Source organism: Rhinolophus ferrumequinum, chromosome 9 (genome assembly GCF_004115265.2).
Source record: "Rhinolophus ferrumequinum isolate MPI-CBG mRhiFer1 chromosome 9, mRhiFer1_v1.p, whole genome shotgun sequence".
NCBI classification, from domain to species: domain Eukaryota; kingdom Metazoa; phylum Chordata; class Mammalia; order Chiroptera; family Rhinolophidae; genus Rhinolophus; species Rhinolophus ferrumequinum.
Window position 1 is genome coordinate 65,292,752 of NC_046292.1, and position 17,809 is coordinate 65,310,560.

The window sequence follows — 17,809 nt, forward strand, 5'->3', positions numbered from 1 at the left end:
TTTATAATATTAGAAAAACAAGCTGGAAAATATGATCCTCTAATATTATACCCCTGAGATTACACTACTCATTTTAGGTGTTTTCTATTGAACTCTGAAAAAATACAAAGCAATACATCTCTATGCCTAAGGAAGCTCCTTAAGTTTAAACTTATTCTACTATGCTATTGAAGTGCTATTCCTTTTTCTGTCTTTAGTTTCTGCCTTAAGATTGAGAACGTTACAAAACAAGCAAGGTAACATCTACCTTAATTTAAACTAGGTTCTAATGAAGGTAAGAATACACTGAAGGAATCTTTCCATAAAGATACAATCACTGCTCCATTAAAAAGCTCAATGAAAATGTACAAAAATAAAATAAAAAAAGTTTCTTTGACATCACCACATTCTAAATTAGAACACTCCAACTCTGAAATCTGAGGAAAAGAACAAGGTTTCTTTCAGTACTGTGATGAGGAACAGAATTTATATATGCACTTACAACAATGAGAATTTCATCAACAAGATACAAGATTGATTAAATTTTCACTTAGAAAAAAAATACAGCCACAGATACGGACACACCTTCATACATATTCAGCTGCAAGGGTTATCACTTGGGAACAATGCATTTAATTCTACTGATATTTAGGAAACACACAATGAAAAGGCACATCATCTTGACACATCATCATTATATTTCCTGAGGTCAAAATTTCCAAAGAATTGGTAAAAATGAGGTTAAGCTTAAAAATCAAAGTAAGTAGTTTTTGAATAAAACCAACTAGGCCCCTCAGTAATAAATAAAAATATTTTAGAAAATGGCAAACAAAAAATTCAATGTCTTTTTGCTCCTAAATGTTTGAGAAATACAAGCTATTTCCTGTTAATTTGAAAAACTGAGATCCAGACAAAATATGGTTCAACATCCAAACATTCGACAGCCTCAGAAACTCAACGCGATGGTGCTACATATGGCAGCAAAAGCTGCTTTTCAAAAGAAAACTCTTTTCCTTGTGTTCCTGTTGCTATTTCCACTCCATAAAGAAAATCACTGTTTGTCATAAAAAGAGGGGCAATTATGATAATCTTTAAGAAAGGTTACAAATACCTTTAAGAAAGGTTATCGATAAAAACAAAACAGTGGGCACAATTTATAGTTTCTCTCAATCTACAGAAAGTAATCACTTATATATTTTAATACCAGGTACAAAAATAAGCTCATAATAATCCAAAAGTTTAAATATTATACTAACTTAAGAGCAGAAAAATAAAAAAATGAACAAAAGAATCTAGGCCATTACACATTTTATTTTTTGCCCACTGTTTGACAAGTAAACTATCAATTTTACTATTCATTATGGTACCCAGATAAAATTCATGGCCTTCTAAATTAAAACTTTTGACACTTTTTTCTTCAAAAAGAAAACTGAGAAGGCAGTTTGTCACTAATGGGTTATTGAAAGTTTCTGCCCCTTCTCCTATCCACACCATTGCCTTAAAGGGCCACCTTGTAACTAGTCGAAGTCTACTGTAGGCCTTCTTGTGTTGGGGTGACCAGTTTCTCAAGTAAGAACACTGGGAAGCACCCTCACTGATGCCTTCGCCCTCCAATCCAGTTAAGTCAATAAATCCTGTAATTTTTATTGCCTAAATCTTTTTCAGCTCTGTTCCTTCTCCATTTTTACTATCAATGTGTTGGCTTCAGCCCTGTATCTTGCTATATAAGGTATTTTTCTGGCAAAACTATTCCCCTTTGCCCTATCAACTATCGTTTATAACAACAAAAGTTATTAAATTACAAATCTGACGCCAGTTCATTACTTAAAATTCTTTAATTTTGTCCGCTGCCTATAGGATAGAATCCAAACTTCTTTTCAAGCAAGGCAAACAGGCCTTACTTACTTAATCATTATCTTTCATCATAACCAAACTATCTGATTTATCTTAGATGGCCATCTTTCTCATGACTCTGTGCCTTTTCATTAACTTTTTCTTCTGCAAGAGATGATCTTTTAGTAATTATTTTCCAACTTATCATAGGTATCAATTTCTATTATAAGCAGATGGTGATATTTACCTGACCTGTAAAACGGTTATGCCCTTCCTTCTCTTGCTTTCATAGCACATGCATATTTTTTTGTTTACAGCTCACATCTCACTGAATTCTTTAAAGAAATCAATGTATCTGGAAATACTGATAGAAAAGAAGCAGTATAGGAGGGTATAAAATAAGTGAAAATTTTCCTCTGCTTCCCACCCACCACTCAATAACTTTTAAACTGTTTATTTTCAGTTCTTCAGTTGGTCACTTCCAAAATGATTAACATGGTTATATCTATAGTTCTCAATGTATCAACTTTAAAATTCCCTTCTTCTTCCTTTATTTCTCATTCTTTTAGTGTTTACCTTCATAACACTGGACATTATGTTTTAGCTCAATGGAGTATCCTGCCAAATACATTCTAGCAGTCCAATTTCCATGTCTATTTCTTCTAATCTTCAAGGACAGTGACTGTCTTATTTTAGCATTCTCAAAGCCAATACCAAGAAGATACATTTCGTGTACAAATGGGAAGTTTATTTTGACTCTGAGGTAGGAAATGTAGTTGTAAGACAGCCTGAGGATAATGAATTACTTTAAAGGTTTATTTCCTTTCTAAATATTATAATATGCAAATGTGACAGAATGTTTGAATATGCTTGATAGAAGCTGGACTTAATTTGTAAGTACATTAAAAAATTGACTACATTTATTCTTCATATTAAAGCCAGATGAAATGTCACATTCAGAAAACATAAAAAAAGTAAATATTTTCAGTTCAATGAAATAACTACACAAAATAAATTTTAAAACTTTCAGTACACAAATATAGGACACATATATTTATAGCCACTTATTAGCTGTATGACTTTAGGCAAAATCTCTATTCCTCAGACTCAACTATGAAATGGGAATAATAATGGTTCTTACCTGATAGAGTTGTTACAAGGATTATATAAATTAATATAGTGCTTAGAAGAGTACCTTCATATAATAAGAACTTAATGAATGCTAGTGGCTATTAGTAAGTAAATATTTGTGTCATTATTTAATATTATTGCTACTCAGGAGTCTTAGTGATTCTTACACTGAATTTAAATTGTTGCCAGACATTTAGATCTTTAAAAAAAGCTTCTGTGTGAAAGTTTCTATGTTGCTATTAGAATAATATGTTGAAGACATTTATATTTTGTTTCCTTTGAAGATAATCAGTTCATGAATTGGTGCTACAGACTCTACAAAAAAAGTGAAGCTATTTTAAGCAACTGAAATTTCTTTAATGGTTACAAATTTCACACATAGTTAGCTTATCCTCCATTCCATCCTTTTATGCTTTCCACAACAGTAGCATTCTGGTAGGCTAACACTTAAAATCTGCCCATGTCTTGAATAATGCTGTTTAAGCTGACTTCTAAATTACTCTGAAACTGGCTACAAAATTTCCAAGTAAACTGAAAATAACTGAATGTTTTGATTTTTTTTGGTCAGAATTAAGAAAAGTTACATGACTTATTTAAAATGTTTGTTTGGTTGGGACTTAAAGCCAAATTTGTTACTATATTCTTGAAACACACCAAGTAATGGGAGACGTTAATGTCTGTAGTAAACTGAGGAATAAAGATAAGATAATATTAAATGAAAACTAGTGATGGTACTGTGTTATTGAAATTGTTAAGTATAAATGCTAACTAAACGTACCTTCAGAAAGCCAGTCTGGTGTTTTATACTTAACTCATTCATTTTCTCATAGTAACTCTGTGAAGCAGGTATTACTATTAACATTTTCAAGATGAGAGGCAAAATAGTGTAGAGGTTAGAAAACTTGGGGCTCTGAAGTCAAATGGACCTGAGATGAAGCCTGGTTGTAGCACCTAATTGCTGTGTAACTTTGGGCAGATTATATCCTCGTTTTCTTTTCTGTTAAATAGGAATAATAGTATTTACATTACAAAGTTGTTGTGAAGATTAAATACATAATCTTCAGGTAGGTAAAAAACTTCAGCACATAACCAAGGTAAAAGAAGCACTCAAAGGTGAGACAGTGTAAATTACTACAACAAAACTGAAGGTCACCCAGTAATTTGCTAGCTTGAAGTCACAAAGCTAGTAAGCAATGAAGTTGAGAAGAAAATTCAACTCTTTCAAAAACTCTTATAAAAAGAGAAGGGGATAAACTTCCACTGATCTATACGTATTTTAGTATTATCTTTGTACTCTCTCTGGCTTGCTTGGAGTGTATGTAAATGTGAAGGCAGAGTATTATACACTTAGAAGGTGGGAATGCTATTATATAAAGCTGGTCAGTTAACATTAGTCTTAATTCCAACCAGGTAATGGAGTGAGAAGTGGAGGGAATCTATATTCTTAAAATTATTTTATGCACTTGGTACTCGGGTCCATTTATTCAAATCTTGTGAATTATCATAAAGATTGAAGACAAATATTTTAAAATTTTGTTTTAGTATTATCTAAAAAGTAGATTTTGAAATAAAAAAAACTCTTCATCAAATACCTGAATTATTGAGCTATTTTACAGAACCAGTAATGGTATAATTTGGTGATTTGAAGCCTAGGTATTCTATGAAGGAGACCAAGATGTTTCAAAATTCAAATAATAGACATTTCTTCTCAACCTGTAGGTTTTTAAAGTCCCTTTTAAGCTTTTTTCTTCTAAAAAATTTCTTAAACCTTCAAAATCTGTTACCAAGTATTAGATTAAAAATATAATCTATTAACTCATTTAATCCTCATAACAACCGTATGAGATAGCAACTGTTATTATCCCCAATTTGTAAATGAATGAACTGGCACAGAGTGATCAAATAATTTGTCTAAGATCATCAGCTGAGTAGCAGAAGATCTGAACCTAAATAATTTGCTTCTCAAGCCTATGCTCTTAAGCAGAGGCTTGTTAGTAAAAAAAAAGATCAGAAATTGTGATTAGTTTAATAGTTTGCTTTTTTCAGAAAGCAATTATTTTTATATTTCAAACATATAGTTTAATTTACTTTCTGTTATAATGTTATCTCTGGTTTTAAAGAATATCATGGCTTCCACTTGATCTGCAATCTGAAAAAACCTGAAAGCCAATAATGTATTTTATTCTAAATTGACTTTAAAATACGGGTTTCATGCAATTTTCACAATAGGTTTGTCTTAACTAAACTGACCTCCACTTTATCAATCATTTTAAAAAAAAATTTTATTAGCTAAACCTTCCCTTTTCAAATGCAATCTTTCATTAAGACATTTTAAAATGATCAAAATGGTACAAACTTTTAAAGTTCAAGTTGGTAGTATTTTCGTTATTATAATGTGTCCATCAGCAGGACTCAAAAATTTGAAATCCAGGGTTATGTTTGACATAATTTATTTCTATGTTTTGTTCTACATACACAAGTAGTTGTAAGTGGTAAAGGTTTTCATATTACTAATTCTGTTACCATAAGCTATTTCTTCTTGACTCAACTGGTCCAGGAGCTTGAAAGTGGAGTAACAGAAAATTTTGTTCCAAATTTTTTTCACTGGAAAATCTCATAGTTCATGTTATACATCTTTATCTATTTTCTTTTACCCTACTTTGTCAACAGCAATCATTATTATGTTATTCCGAGTTCTCCAAATTGTGTTTATTTCTTGTTATTTTTTGCCCACCGGAAACTCAGTTACTACTACTACTACTGTCATGACTACCAGCCCCAAGTGTTTAATTTTACCCAAGTATTGTAATATCAGGCACTATTCTAAGCAGTGCACATATATTAACTCATTTAATCCTCATAACAACCCTATGAAATAGCAACTATTACTATCCCCAGTTTATAAATGAATGAACTGGCACCGAGTGATCAAATAATTTGTCTAAGATCATCAACTGACTAGCAGAAGATCTGAATGTAAACAGTTTGCTTCTAGAGCCTATGCTCTTACCCTCTAAACTCCCTCCCCATATAATCAAGACTGAATGAACAGTAAATTAAGTTGAAATAATTTGCTTATTGCTGTATGAGTAATTCAGCTAAGTGCATTCTTTTCTCCCAGAAGGTGCTCTGGTTTGGGAACTAGCCAAACCTTCGAATAGCAATTCAGAGATAAAGTAGATATAAACACGTAAGAATAAGAAGTACTAAAAACCAATTAAATAAAAGTATTTGTAAAGAAGAAAAAAAACAACAACACTGGGACTCCAAGGATCTTAGTGAACCAAGATCTTGAACAGGTACTAGCCAAGGAAATAGGGGCAAGTAATTAAGGAGAAATACAAAAGTTCTACATGTCTGGAAGAAGCTGAAATCATTCTTATTAAGTTATGAAAACCTTAAATGAATGAGACAGGAAAAAAGCATCTAGCTGCCATAATCAAGTTCAAATTCACAGAACTGGAAAGATTATAAAAATATGGGAAGAACAACCTACCTACGGAAATACTACATTTAATCTTATAAATCTTAGAAAATAGAAGTTAAAAAATTTTTAGCAGAAAAAAAAAAGTATTTGATTTATATTTATCTTCAGGAAAATCCCAGGGAACTTTTGAACCTGATGGTCACATACTCTTTGAGAAAATACCTATTAAGGTTAGTGGTCAGACTGGAATCATTAAAAATTTGTGCTAAATAATTAACATATCTTTTTTTCAGATAGATTTGGAATGCTTATGATAGCTTTACAAATAATATATAGAAATGAGAGATCTAGACTTATAGTTAGATAAACAATTATAACCAAAGTGTTACTAATGGATAACTGCCAACACGGAAACAAATTTTCTTTTTATATTCTGGATATATAAGTGAAATGAAAAAGGTACTTAACAAGCATCTATGGAGTTCTAGTGTATTTTCAACATACATTTTTTTAAATCACTTTTTCTAACTTGTACTTAACATAAACAGCCTTATTCAAGGATAAAAGCTTATGAAATATTGTATGCTAAAGGCTGGGGATTCAGAAACCAAAAACAGTCCTAGACTTCAAAGAGCATAATTTATTGGGAGAAAAAGAAGCAAAGCAACAGATGCAAAATAATGGAGGTATGTGCAAATCAAGGTATCCTCAAGTGTTTTGGGAATACAGAGGTGTAGCTAATATAACTTGGGAGTAGTAGTGATTGTGGGTAAGGGTGGGGAAATTAGGGAAGACTTACCAGAAGAGGGGACACTTGAGCTAAATCTTTAAAAACAGCTCAAGTAGAAGTGGTTTACTCCAGTAACTGAGGAAAAAAGTGTAACAGATACGTATGGCATTGCTTACCTAGTACCTAACCCGCTTTTTACCTTAGAACTGCTTCCTCTGTCTGCTCCCTGATGAAACATTCCATGTAGCTACTATGGCAGCTAATGGTTCTTAAATTATTACATAATCCTAGCTAGTAACTGGTTAGTGACTCAACTTGAGCTAGTAACAATCCTTGTCTAAAATTTTTGCGAATGAAGAAGAATTAGTCCTTTTCTCGTGGGAAAAGCTATAAAATACATCACTCAGGAAATGGCAGTTACTATGTTTTCCCACCATAAGGAAAAAGCGAGTCAGCAGTGAAAGAAAGAATGGTCCCTCCTCTTCTGTTTTAAGATTCTATTGTTTAAAGCCAAAGTCACTATGCTACTTAGTAATACTACCCATATAAAAATAGCACCAGGATTTAAATATTTTGTTTCTTAGTTTGTTTTTCCTTTAAGCTACAAATAAGTCTGCTTTTCACAATTAAGCCAACAACCTTCCTGATGTTTGTAAACTGTACTTAGGTACATAGCTATGAGCAAAACTAATGGGAACAGTAGTAAAATAGTTTACCAAAAAAATCTCATCATAGCTAGTATTTGTGATGCTTAGTAGGTCCTTCATGATCAGAATGGGGGGAAAACAAGAGCAAATAAAAAGAATAAAGGAATATCTATTTGGAGAATGATAAGGGATTTCAAAGTCTGTTTAGCTTTTATTGTGAATGTTTTTTTTTCCTCAAGCAAATTTTATGTGTCTGGCTATTAAAGGCTAAATTCAGCCTGTTAAATAAGTAAGCATTCCTAAAAATGATTAGCCTTGTCCCTGGACAGACCCCTAAAGCATGCAACTAAGCAAGGACCAAAATGAGTGTTCTGATAACATTTCTTTATTATATTTAAATTGCTAAAACACTCCTGTAGATAAACTACAATTTTTTTTCTTCTAAAGAATTTATATTCATAATGATTTATACACACGGCCATGTTTAAGTATTTTTAATGTCTTTTATTTAAGGCACTACTAGCCTATATAGACTGCAGATTTTTACTTCTGTTAAACTAGGACTAAATTAAACTGTGATTTCAAAATTAAGAGATAGAAAAATATATTGTATATACTGTTGCTTCCTATGATCACGTAGCAATAATCCAGATAGCAGTACCGGCATACTTCTATACTTGGATGTGGTTTGCATCTAAGGGGAGGCTTGTCCATCATGCCAGACTTTTCTATTTCCAGTACTATTTCAAAGTGTTTTTGTTGTTTTGGTTCCACCAGGCTTATTAAGGAAAACCATTCACTGATTTTGTGTAACAGTGTGCTAGTAAATGGTTAATGAGAAGTACATCTTAGAGATTAGGGGCTAGGAGTAAAGGAAGAAAACCAATGGATATAGCATAGAAGGTGCATTGGGATACAGGCTCCCCTGTACTTAGATAAAATAATTATTTCAGCTTGTAATTAGTTAGGCATATATTAACTAGCAGATTACTTACCTACCTACCCGTCATTGCTGAGCTGTAACTGCTGAAAGGTGTCAAGATACCAAACACAGCTCATTTAATAATGAAAATTGAACAGCAATGTAATTATTTGAAAAGTGCATGATCCAAGTTACCATTAATATTATACCATGAAACTGATGTATTATGAAGGATTACTGAGAAAGGGCAATAAGTAAAAACAGCTTTCATATGTCCTTAGTTTACAGTTTAGGCACATTCGACTTCACTCAAAAGGTAGAACCCCTCAACTGGCCCTTAATTATAAGGGAAGGTGTGTGATAAAGATTGTTTATTATAAAACACCCCTTGTTATTTCATCCTTGAAATTTCGTGTCTCAGGAAATAATAATTGTTGGTCAAGTAGCAGAGGTACGGACCATAGAATACTAGTTTAAAGATGAGAGGATGACTCATACAGACTTCTTCAGCAATTTATCATATGTGAATATCTCATCAACAAACAAACAAAAATAACACCCCAAAAAAACAAGGGGGAAGGGTCCTACTTAAAACTAGTAAAGTCTTATATCTTAAATCTGTTTAAAATCAAGTTTTAAAAATTTAGATTTTATTATAGGCAGAAAAGATTAACTTTCATGTATGGAAATCTTTCAAACATTAAAGTATATTATTGGTATGTGTGAACAGAGAAAATGCAAAACAGACGACTTGGAAGTCAATTTTGGGACACTGGGAATTTCAGGCTCACAACTGAGAAATCAAGTATTAAATTTTGGTTGAATACTAACATTTTAAAAGCTTGTCTGCTTGTTTCTCTTTTAGAACTGTAAAACTGTACTCAGTGTTAAAAATAAACTTTTACTACCCAATAATAAGAAGATACAATACTGTTTGAAAACTTTACAAACCATAACACATCAAATAGAATTCAGTATTTACAAGTAAAAGAATATTAAAGGGAAACATAACAAAGAGATGCTACCATTTATTTCTCAACCCAAATACAGAAATCTCACTAATTCAGTTTTATTTGGATAATGTAAATTATTTTTTCCAGCTTACTTTATAATTTAAAGTCTAAAGGCTTTAAAGATTTAAAGAAAAAAATTTAAAAATTAAGCAAGTTTAAATTAATTTGAACAGTGGGTCAAAACATAGCAGATTTTATTGAACAATTAGAACTACTGTGTTTCCCCCAAAATAAGACCTAACCGGAAAGTAAGCTCTGGCATGACTTTTCATGATGACATCCCCTGAACATAAGCCCTAATGTGTCTTTTGGAGCAAAACTTAATAAGACCTGGTCTTATTTTCAGGGAAACACAGTATTTCACCTTGGCTGTTTTCAGGTGTTAAAGGTCAGGTTAGGTGCCTGGAAATATTAGTAACAGGTGTGTAAATTAAAAGACCATATTCTTGTTTAACCAGATTAAAAGTTATAATTTATGTCTATAATTATGTACCAGGTAATAAGTGCTTTGCTTTTATCTCAAATTTCATTATAAGACTGGGTTATTACAAATGATTAAAAATTAATTTTTCTTTGACTTCATGTGGCCATAATTTAGGAAGACTGAAGAGCTTTAGGATCCAAGCATGCTAGAATAATTCTGCCCACCCTCTGCAGAAACATGGTAAAACGGGATCCTGGTAGGTAACAGTCCTTTACCTGCCTATTTGCTTTGACTGATCTAAGGGGCCATGCAAGAAATCAGTTTAGTTTCTAAAACTACAAAATGTAAAAGCTAGAGACTTCTTTTTATTTAAGCTGATTAAGCAATTTGCTATTTTACCTCATCTCAACTAAACCATCTAATAGAAGAGAGATACCAGAAAACACCACCTTTTTGGTTTCAAATTGTGCTTCTTCCTGACAGCACCCTCTACAGTCTGGATCCAGCTGTAGCAGGCTGAACTGTCCAAGAAGATCGCAGGAGTTGCAGAGCAAGTTGCTGGAGAAGCCTAACTCTCTGCAAGCCTCGGATGAAAACTCTGCCCCAAACACAGACACCTGAAAATAAAAGATGAGAAATAAAACATTATAAAGCTTCCAAAGCAGGAGAAACCAGGGGTGTCAAAATCTAACATACTTGAGATGAATTACTCTATAAGCTTATATGAATGAGTCTTTGGTTCTTCCCACCTCCCCCATACATTTTTTTCTTAAAACTGTGTCATCTTTCAGTTTAGCTAGAATATGGATTAACAAAAAGAATGTATTATTTCTTTAGATATGTATATTACATACATCTTTTATTGAACATTCAAGTTTTTAAAAAAAGAATTTCCTTAGAAGAAAAACAAATTCCCATTTCATTTTTAGAACTTAGCATCTGTTTATATGGGTCTATGGAGTAACATTAACCTCTAGGTCCCCACCACACCTTACAGACTTTATTCACATGGAGCAGGGGAAGGGTTTGGAGTTGGGGAGAACAGGAGCACGTCAGAAATAAAACTTTGGGTTTTAGGTAGTAGCTCCATCACTTACCACAATATGTGTGACATCTTATTACCAAAAAGTAACTGAACAGCATTTAAGTGTGCGTACTAAGGTCAAATATTAAATTTTAAAATAAGTAGCCACACTTGTAAGAAACACACAGATTCTAAGGACAGGGTGGGATAACCCTAATTGGGATAACCATTTAACAGTTTAACTTTCCCCAATTCAAAGTAAGATGGACAAGCTAAGAGACTCCATTCCCTCCTGCATGCATTATTCACTGATTTATTTTTGTGGTGTTACTGAGCTCCTTGTAGATGAGGGTTGTTGGCAGGGAAAATGGATTAACTATATTGTTACATTATCTTTTCATATAGCTATACATTTTATTATAATTATACATACATATGATTAGTTGTGTCTTAACTGGTCTTTATTCTCGGAAATCATAGGTTTCTCATGTAATTTTGAACAGATTTCAAATTGGAGACAAAAGTAAATAGATGGGTTTACAAATGAACCCCGTAAAAATGAATACAAGAACCACGACCATTACATCAAGCTCTTAGAGTATCTTGCATGTATCTTGCTAGGAACTTCACATTATTATTTCATTTAATCTTAACTACTTTATGAAGATAGTATTATTATCCCCCATTTTATAGAGAAGTAAACTGAGGCATGGGATAGTTAACCTAATTTGTCTAAGATAACATAGCAATAGGTGGCAGCATCAAAATTCTAATTCTGGCCTGCCAGCAAAACGCTTAACCACTATTAACAGAATTCACAGAATCTGTGATTTTCCATTATTGTATGTACCATTAATAGCAGCAATAAAAACGTGGACAATTATAATTGTGCCACCCATTGAAATATGACTGATCCAGATGTTAACCTGTGAAGAAAAGGGTGGGGGAAGGTTGCGTCTCAGAATCAATGATACACAGTATCATCTTCTGCTTTCAGTACTAAGGTTTTCTGAATGAAAAAAACTATGTATGAGCTGAATGAAGAGCTGAATACCACTGAGTTCTTGGGTGCTCTATAAAACAGCTCCCTTAGGCCATACTAAAATATTACTTTTCTAATGCTTAATCATACTCAGAATGTATTTTCAGATTAAATTACTTTATATCCTCCCAGTTGTCACCTCATTGGAATGCTGATAACTCAGCATTGCTATTAACTTTAAATTAGAGCGATTCAAAAGCACAGCCAGTGATAAAAACTCAACTTGTGTAGTCTAAGCACTCAGAGGTGTACATTAAAGTAGGAGCTAAGTTCTCTACCCACACTAGTAGGAGCCTAGAAAGTCTCTTACTCTCTTTTTATTCATCTGTCAGGTTCCAAAGATTTGTGTTATTTTTATTACTGCCAACTACTTATTGCACCTGGCACCCCCCTCCCCCCAGGCTAACTGTGAAATGCAGTTTTTCTAGCTTCAAAGTGTTTTTCCAACAATCCTACACACACGCCTCTTCATTTTCAAGGATTTTATTGCCTTCTTTTCTTAAAAACACTAGTCATTACAGGAGAGACAGGAATAAACCTTGAGGAAGCTAAAACAGTCCAAGAAGGGTGAATTGCTCAGGACTCCCTTCCTATTTTCAGAATCATTTTGTATTTGTAGGAGTGAGTAGGGTTCATTATCTCTACACTCACTCTACACTCACTGCTCTACAAACTACAGATATGCTGAAGACTTTAATAGCAAGGAACTGACACAAATGAACTAGGAGGCTATTCACACCTCAGAGGGACGTAAATGAACAAATACATGTAAGGCACAATATAAAATATGAAAGAAAAATGGTCCTTGTATTGCTTTTGGCTATATTCTAATTGGCATGGGAGCAGGGAGAGTGCAGGGATACACATACATACACAGACTTATGGTGCGGTTAAGATCGGAGATTTGTGTAATACAGCAGAAAGTATGATCATAGAATATGCAAGGGAGAGTGCTATATATTAGATTTTGTAAATCTGTAAATGGGATGTTGAGTCCTGTATTTTATCCAAACACCTTACTTTAGGCCTGGTAAGGGAGAATATGGCATGTGAGATATACTAAAGAAGGGACCTCAATTCTCCACCTCTACATTTTTGCTCTCCCAGCAGGGGTCAACACTGGGAATTGAGCCTGGATAGACAAACAAGTATCAGATCAAAAAGGCCTTATTAAGGAACGTGGAGGAGGACAGACTTCACTTTAAAAGCAACAGAGAACCACTGAAGAGTTTTAATAATGACCGACTTAAGTTTTAGAAAGATGACTTTGGATGCATTGTAGAGACTGGATTAAAAAGGGAAAAAAGGAGATTGGGGAGACCAGTTAAAGAAGCTGGTAATTCTAGGCAATCAAAGATGGTGGCTTGAATGTGGGTGCTACCTAAGTGGAGACAGGATTAAATGGACTGGCATGGAGATTTTTAAGGGTATCGATGACTAATTGGATTCAGAGAGTGAGAGACAAAGAGAAGAATTTAAAATGAGTAATTTCTGGCTTAGGCAATTGGGAAGCTGACCAAGCCAACCATGTAGACTCTGATAATTCAAAGGGTGAACCAGGAGGCTGTTATTTCTAAGGAGGGAGATGTTGGTGGCTTGAAGAGTGATTAACAAGAACTAGATGGATTTGAGAAAAATTTGGTAAGTAAAATCAATCAGACTTGGTAACTGCCTGGATGTGAAGTATGCATGGAAAGGAAGGAGTCAAAGATAACACTCAAGTTTCTGGCTTAAATGCTCTGGATGGTCACTGTGGTAGATTGTTTAATGGCATAAACTCCCTTTATCCTGGTATCTTTACTTCTTTGCAATATAACTATGTCACTCCTCCCATGCAGAGATGGAGTCTATTTATCCATCTTTGAAATCTGGTAATTTGCTTTGACAAATACTGTGAGGTGTAAGTGATATATGTGATTTCTAAGGCTTAGGCTTTAGAAGGCACTGCAGCTTTTGCTCTTCAGGAGTGCTGCTCTGAGACTACCACACAAAGAAGTTGGTTTGGCCTATTGCAGGATGAGAGGCCACATAAAGGATAACCAAGTTGCCCAGCTGACAGCATCAACTAAAAATGAAGCCATCTTGGACCTTTCAGTCCAGCTGACCTATTAGCTCTAGACAGCTACATCAATGAGGCCAGCGGAAATCGAGAGGAACTGCTCAGCAGACTCACAGAATTAGGAGATATCATCATTGTAAGCCATTCAGTTTTGGGGTGGTTATACTGCCATAGAACAAAGAAACAGGGAAACCAGGAGAAGGCAACTTGAAATGTCATTCCTTTCTATCTTTGTATAGTGATGACCTCAAATTACCTAACATTTGCAAACAAACAAACAAACAAACAAACAAAAAACTTCAGTAGCAAGTTTAGAGAGAGGTCTTCCAGTAATGTCTAAGGCATGAACTACCTGATTCATGGAGTATAGTAATGCTAACTAGAGAGGAATCCACCTCTTATGGTTGCACAAACAGGCAGGATCTTCAAACTCCATGATGAAAGAAAAGCAGGGATGCTTACAGAGGCCTTTGTATTAGCCCTAATTCCCCCAAACCTTGCGTAAATCAATTAAACCAGGTCTCCTAGGAGAAAACTTTTCAGCAGGCTTCCTAAAGAGAATACCTGAAGAATTAAGCTGATTAAAAAAAAGTGTAAAAGATCCCAGCACAATGCCTATTTAAAAAGTTTTATTATTCACATAGCAAAACATGGGTTGCAAATTTCTTGGGAGGCTTTAATATTAAATTGTTCCTGAGTGAATAGGAAAATGAGTCACAATTAGTGTTTCCCCTTTCAAAGATGAAGAACACATCTCCTCTGTTATTGGAGAAAAACGAAATAAAAAAAACACCGCCCGATTTTAAACGCGATGACGACTATCATTTTAGAAAATCAATTTTTAAAATAAGTTATGCTTTGGTATAGAATAGCTCCTGTCATTGCAACAACGTTGTTTAAAACCACAAACAACACTGAAGTGCACCCAGCGCTATGTGAATGACAGAGAACGGACGTAAAAGGCTAACGGAATTAGAGAGACTAATAATAATTGAGAGGAAGAAGTAAATAGGAAGTGTACCCTGGACCAAAGACTTGAGGGCTTTCCTTTAAGATCTGTGAACCTTGTCATAAAGAACGGTTTATTTCTGCCCAATGCAAAACAGTTTTCATTCCTTTTCGAAATTTATTCCCTTTTTTACCCCCACCGTGTGATTTGCAGTTGTTTTTAGCTTGAGCTCTGCAAGAGAAGTACTCAAGATAGTCTGAAGCCAGGAAAAAAACAAAACAAAACAAAACCCGTAGAAACCCCGGGCAGGGAAGGATAAGCATCAAACGAGGAAATAAGCCACGTCGCATTCCGGCCGCAGCAGAGGCTAAGGAAGCCCAGTCCTTCCACCCTTTTCAAGTGTGGCTCCCAAAGGAACAGAATGTTCCGTCTTCCTCGGAGCAGTCCCTCCCTCTCGCTCTGGGGTTGCCGTGGAGGTGATCTCCACTCACCGCGTGAAGCACTGACGCCAACAGCAACCGCAGCCCAAACGCCGGCCCAAGCCATTCACCCGGCCCAGCCGCCATCGCTACCGTTTTCCGTTGGTCTCTCACTGCCCAGAGGACCCCTCAACTAGGGGAGTCCACTCCAGAGCCTGATCTAAAAGGCTAAAGGGCGGTTGCCATCAAATCTCTTAGTCTGCAGAGATAGATTACACAAGGGCATACGGAAGTTTAAAGATGATCAAACGTCTTTACATTCGATATAAGTAAAAAGTCGTGGGTCCTTTCGGTAACCCATGTCAGGCACTTTCCTAAACTCCCCAAATCTGTGCCTCTTGGGCTCCTTCCTTTCATACACGACATTTCGTCAAGCCGCCAAGAGGCTCCGCCTTCGTCAGTGTCGGCCTGCCTCCTTGTCAAGTTTATCCAATCGAATGCCTCTTTGGTTGACACCCATGGCAAAGGAAACCAACCGTACCGCGAACCGAGAGCGAAGCGCCGGGGTTCCTCGGTCCAATAAGCACAACTGAACGGGAGCAGAGGGTGGAGCCTCTGGTTGCCGAGCAGCGTACGTGGATGCGTGCGCGTGGTAGCGGAGGGGGATGGGCAGGGGGCGGGGCCGGGGCGGCGCAGCCGCAGCCGCATCGCTGGTGGAGGAGCGCGCGGCCGCGAGCGAAGGAGGGAGGGAAGGAAGGAAGAGAGCGAGGCAGGCAGGCAGGAACGGGGGTCGGTGACTGAGGCAGTAGAGGGAGGCGAGAGCCCGGCAGCCGCTTCGCGCAGTGTTTGCTGCGCGGGCTTTTGGAGGGGGGCGGCCGTTGAGTCGGCCGAGGGGACGCGGGCACCGGCGGCGTTGGTGCTGGTGCCTGGGGGCGGGGGACTGGGGAGGCAAGAAGGGGGGTCGCTGCGGTGGTTCTCCCGCTGTCGCGCTCTCCTTGCCTTTTCTACCCGCTCGGTGGGCTCCTGCCGGCGTCTCCCTCGCCTCTGGGGCCCCGCTCCCCGCCCCCCGCGGTATGTCTTGATCCCGAGCAGCGTGTTTCATGGGGCTCCTCAGGATTATGATGCCGCCCAAGTTGCAGCTGCTGGCGGTGGTGGCCTTCGCGGTGGCAATGCTCTTCTTGGAGAACCAAATCCAGAAGCTGGAGGAGTCCCGATCGAAGCTAGGTGAGGAGCAGAGCCACTCCGGGCGGAGTGAGTGGTGTGGAAGGGGCCGGGCCAGGGAGGTGTTGCACCCGGAGCAAGTGGGCGTTCGTCTAACAGGAGGTCTTGGTCGGGGCAGGAGGCTGAAAGCGGCTGCAGAGAGAGCTGGGGCTGGGGACATCGAGAGCACAGGCTCCGAGAAGGGTGAATTAAGCTTGAGTGGCGTGCTGGGCTCGCGAGGTCACGGGGCAGAGGTTGCAAGGTTGGGCTCGGAGCCAAAGGGTTACCCCAAAGTAGGCATTCCACAGGGAGAGAGCGCGAGAAGACCGAACTCGGTGGGGAGCGGGTACTGCTGGAGGAGACAGAAACGCCCAGCCTGGGTGTTCTCTTAGCAGCCGTCCAAAAAGCCCGGCAATGTCAGGCGACGCGTATTCTCATTTGAGAAGTGGGCACCTGGATACGGAGTCTTTTGGGAATGGGGAGGTTCACTAAGGGACAGATGCGCAGAAATGGAGGGAGTTGCTAGGAATGATGGTGAGTGAAAGAAATACGCTGTAGTGAGTTGCACTCTTGTGCTGGGGGCAGCAAGGGACCACACAACTGACGGGAGAAAATGGGCTGCCCAGGTAGGACAGGAAAGCAAATCCAACGCTTCAACGACGTAGTGAAACGAGGCATCCAGGCATATAAATTGTTTTTTAGTGGCGCCAACCTGATTAATATTTCGGGTTAAGATAAGGATATACCATGTATGTGCATTGCTTCGCGGCAGTGTTGGTGTGAATTTAGAAGAGGTGGGAACACTGAAGGGGAATTATTGAGATTAAAGTTTATGAAAGGAAAAGTACGATTATGCAAAAAGTTAACCATATGGTTTAGTACCTTAAGGAGTTAACAGTGCTTACTTGAATGGGAGAAGAAGTCTGAAGTCCAAAAAGTTGGATAGTGAAGTTATGAAAGACCAGAAAAATGCACAGGTTAATAGGTACTTTCATGTTAGTGGAAAACTT

At 36.9% G+C, this 17,809-nt stretch overlaps 2 protein-coding genes across 2 annotated transcripts in view; one reads left to right on the top strand and one right to left on the bottom strand.

The window, feature by feature from the left end:
• SELENOF (selenoprotein F) overlaps positions 1 to 15,936 on the bottom strand; it is a 31,381-nt gene extending 15,445 nt beyond the window's left edge. Inside the window, exons 1-2 of the mRNA XM_033114218.1 lie at positions 15,672 to 15,936; positions 10,556 to 10,723 (exon numbers count right to left, since the gene is read on the bottom strand). Coding sequence (XP_032970109.1) covers positions 10,556 to 10,723; positions 15,672 to 15,746 — 243 coding nt within the window. The 5' untranslated portion in view covers positions 15,747 to 15,936. The remainder of the gene's footprint in view (positions 1 to 10,555; positions 10,724 to 15,671) is intronic.
• A 361-nt stretch (positions 15,937 to 16,297) lies between these two features.
• Positions 16,298 to 17,809, top strand: part of HS2ST1 (heparan sulfate 2-O-sulfotransferase 1) — a 173,649-nt gene continuing 172,137 nt past the window's right edge. Inside the window, exon 1 of the mRNA XM_033114219.1 lies at positions 16,298 to 16,823. Coding sequence (XP_032970110.1) covers positions 16,700 to 16,823 — 124 coding nt within the window. The 5' untranslated portion in view covers positions 16,298 to 16,699. The remainder of the gene's footprint in view (positions 16,824 to 17,809) is intronic.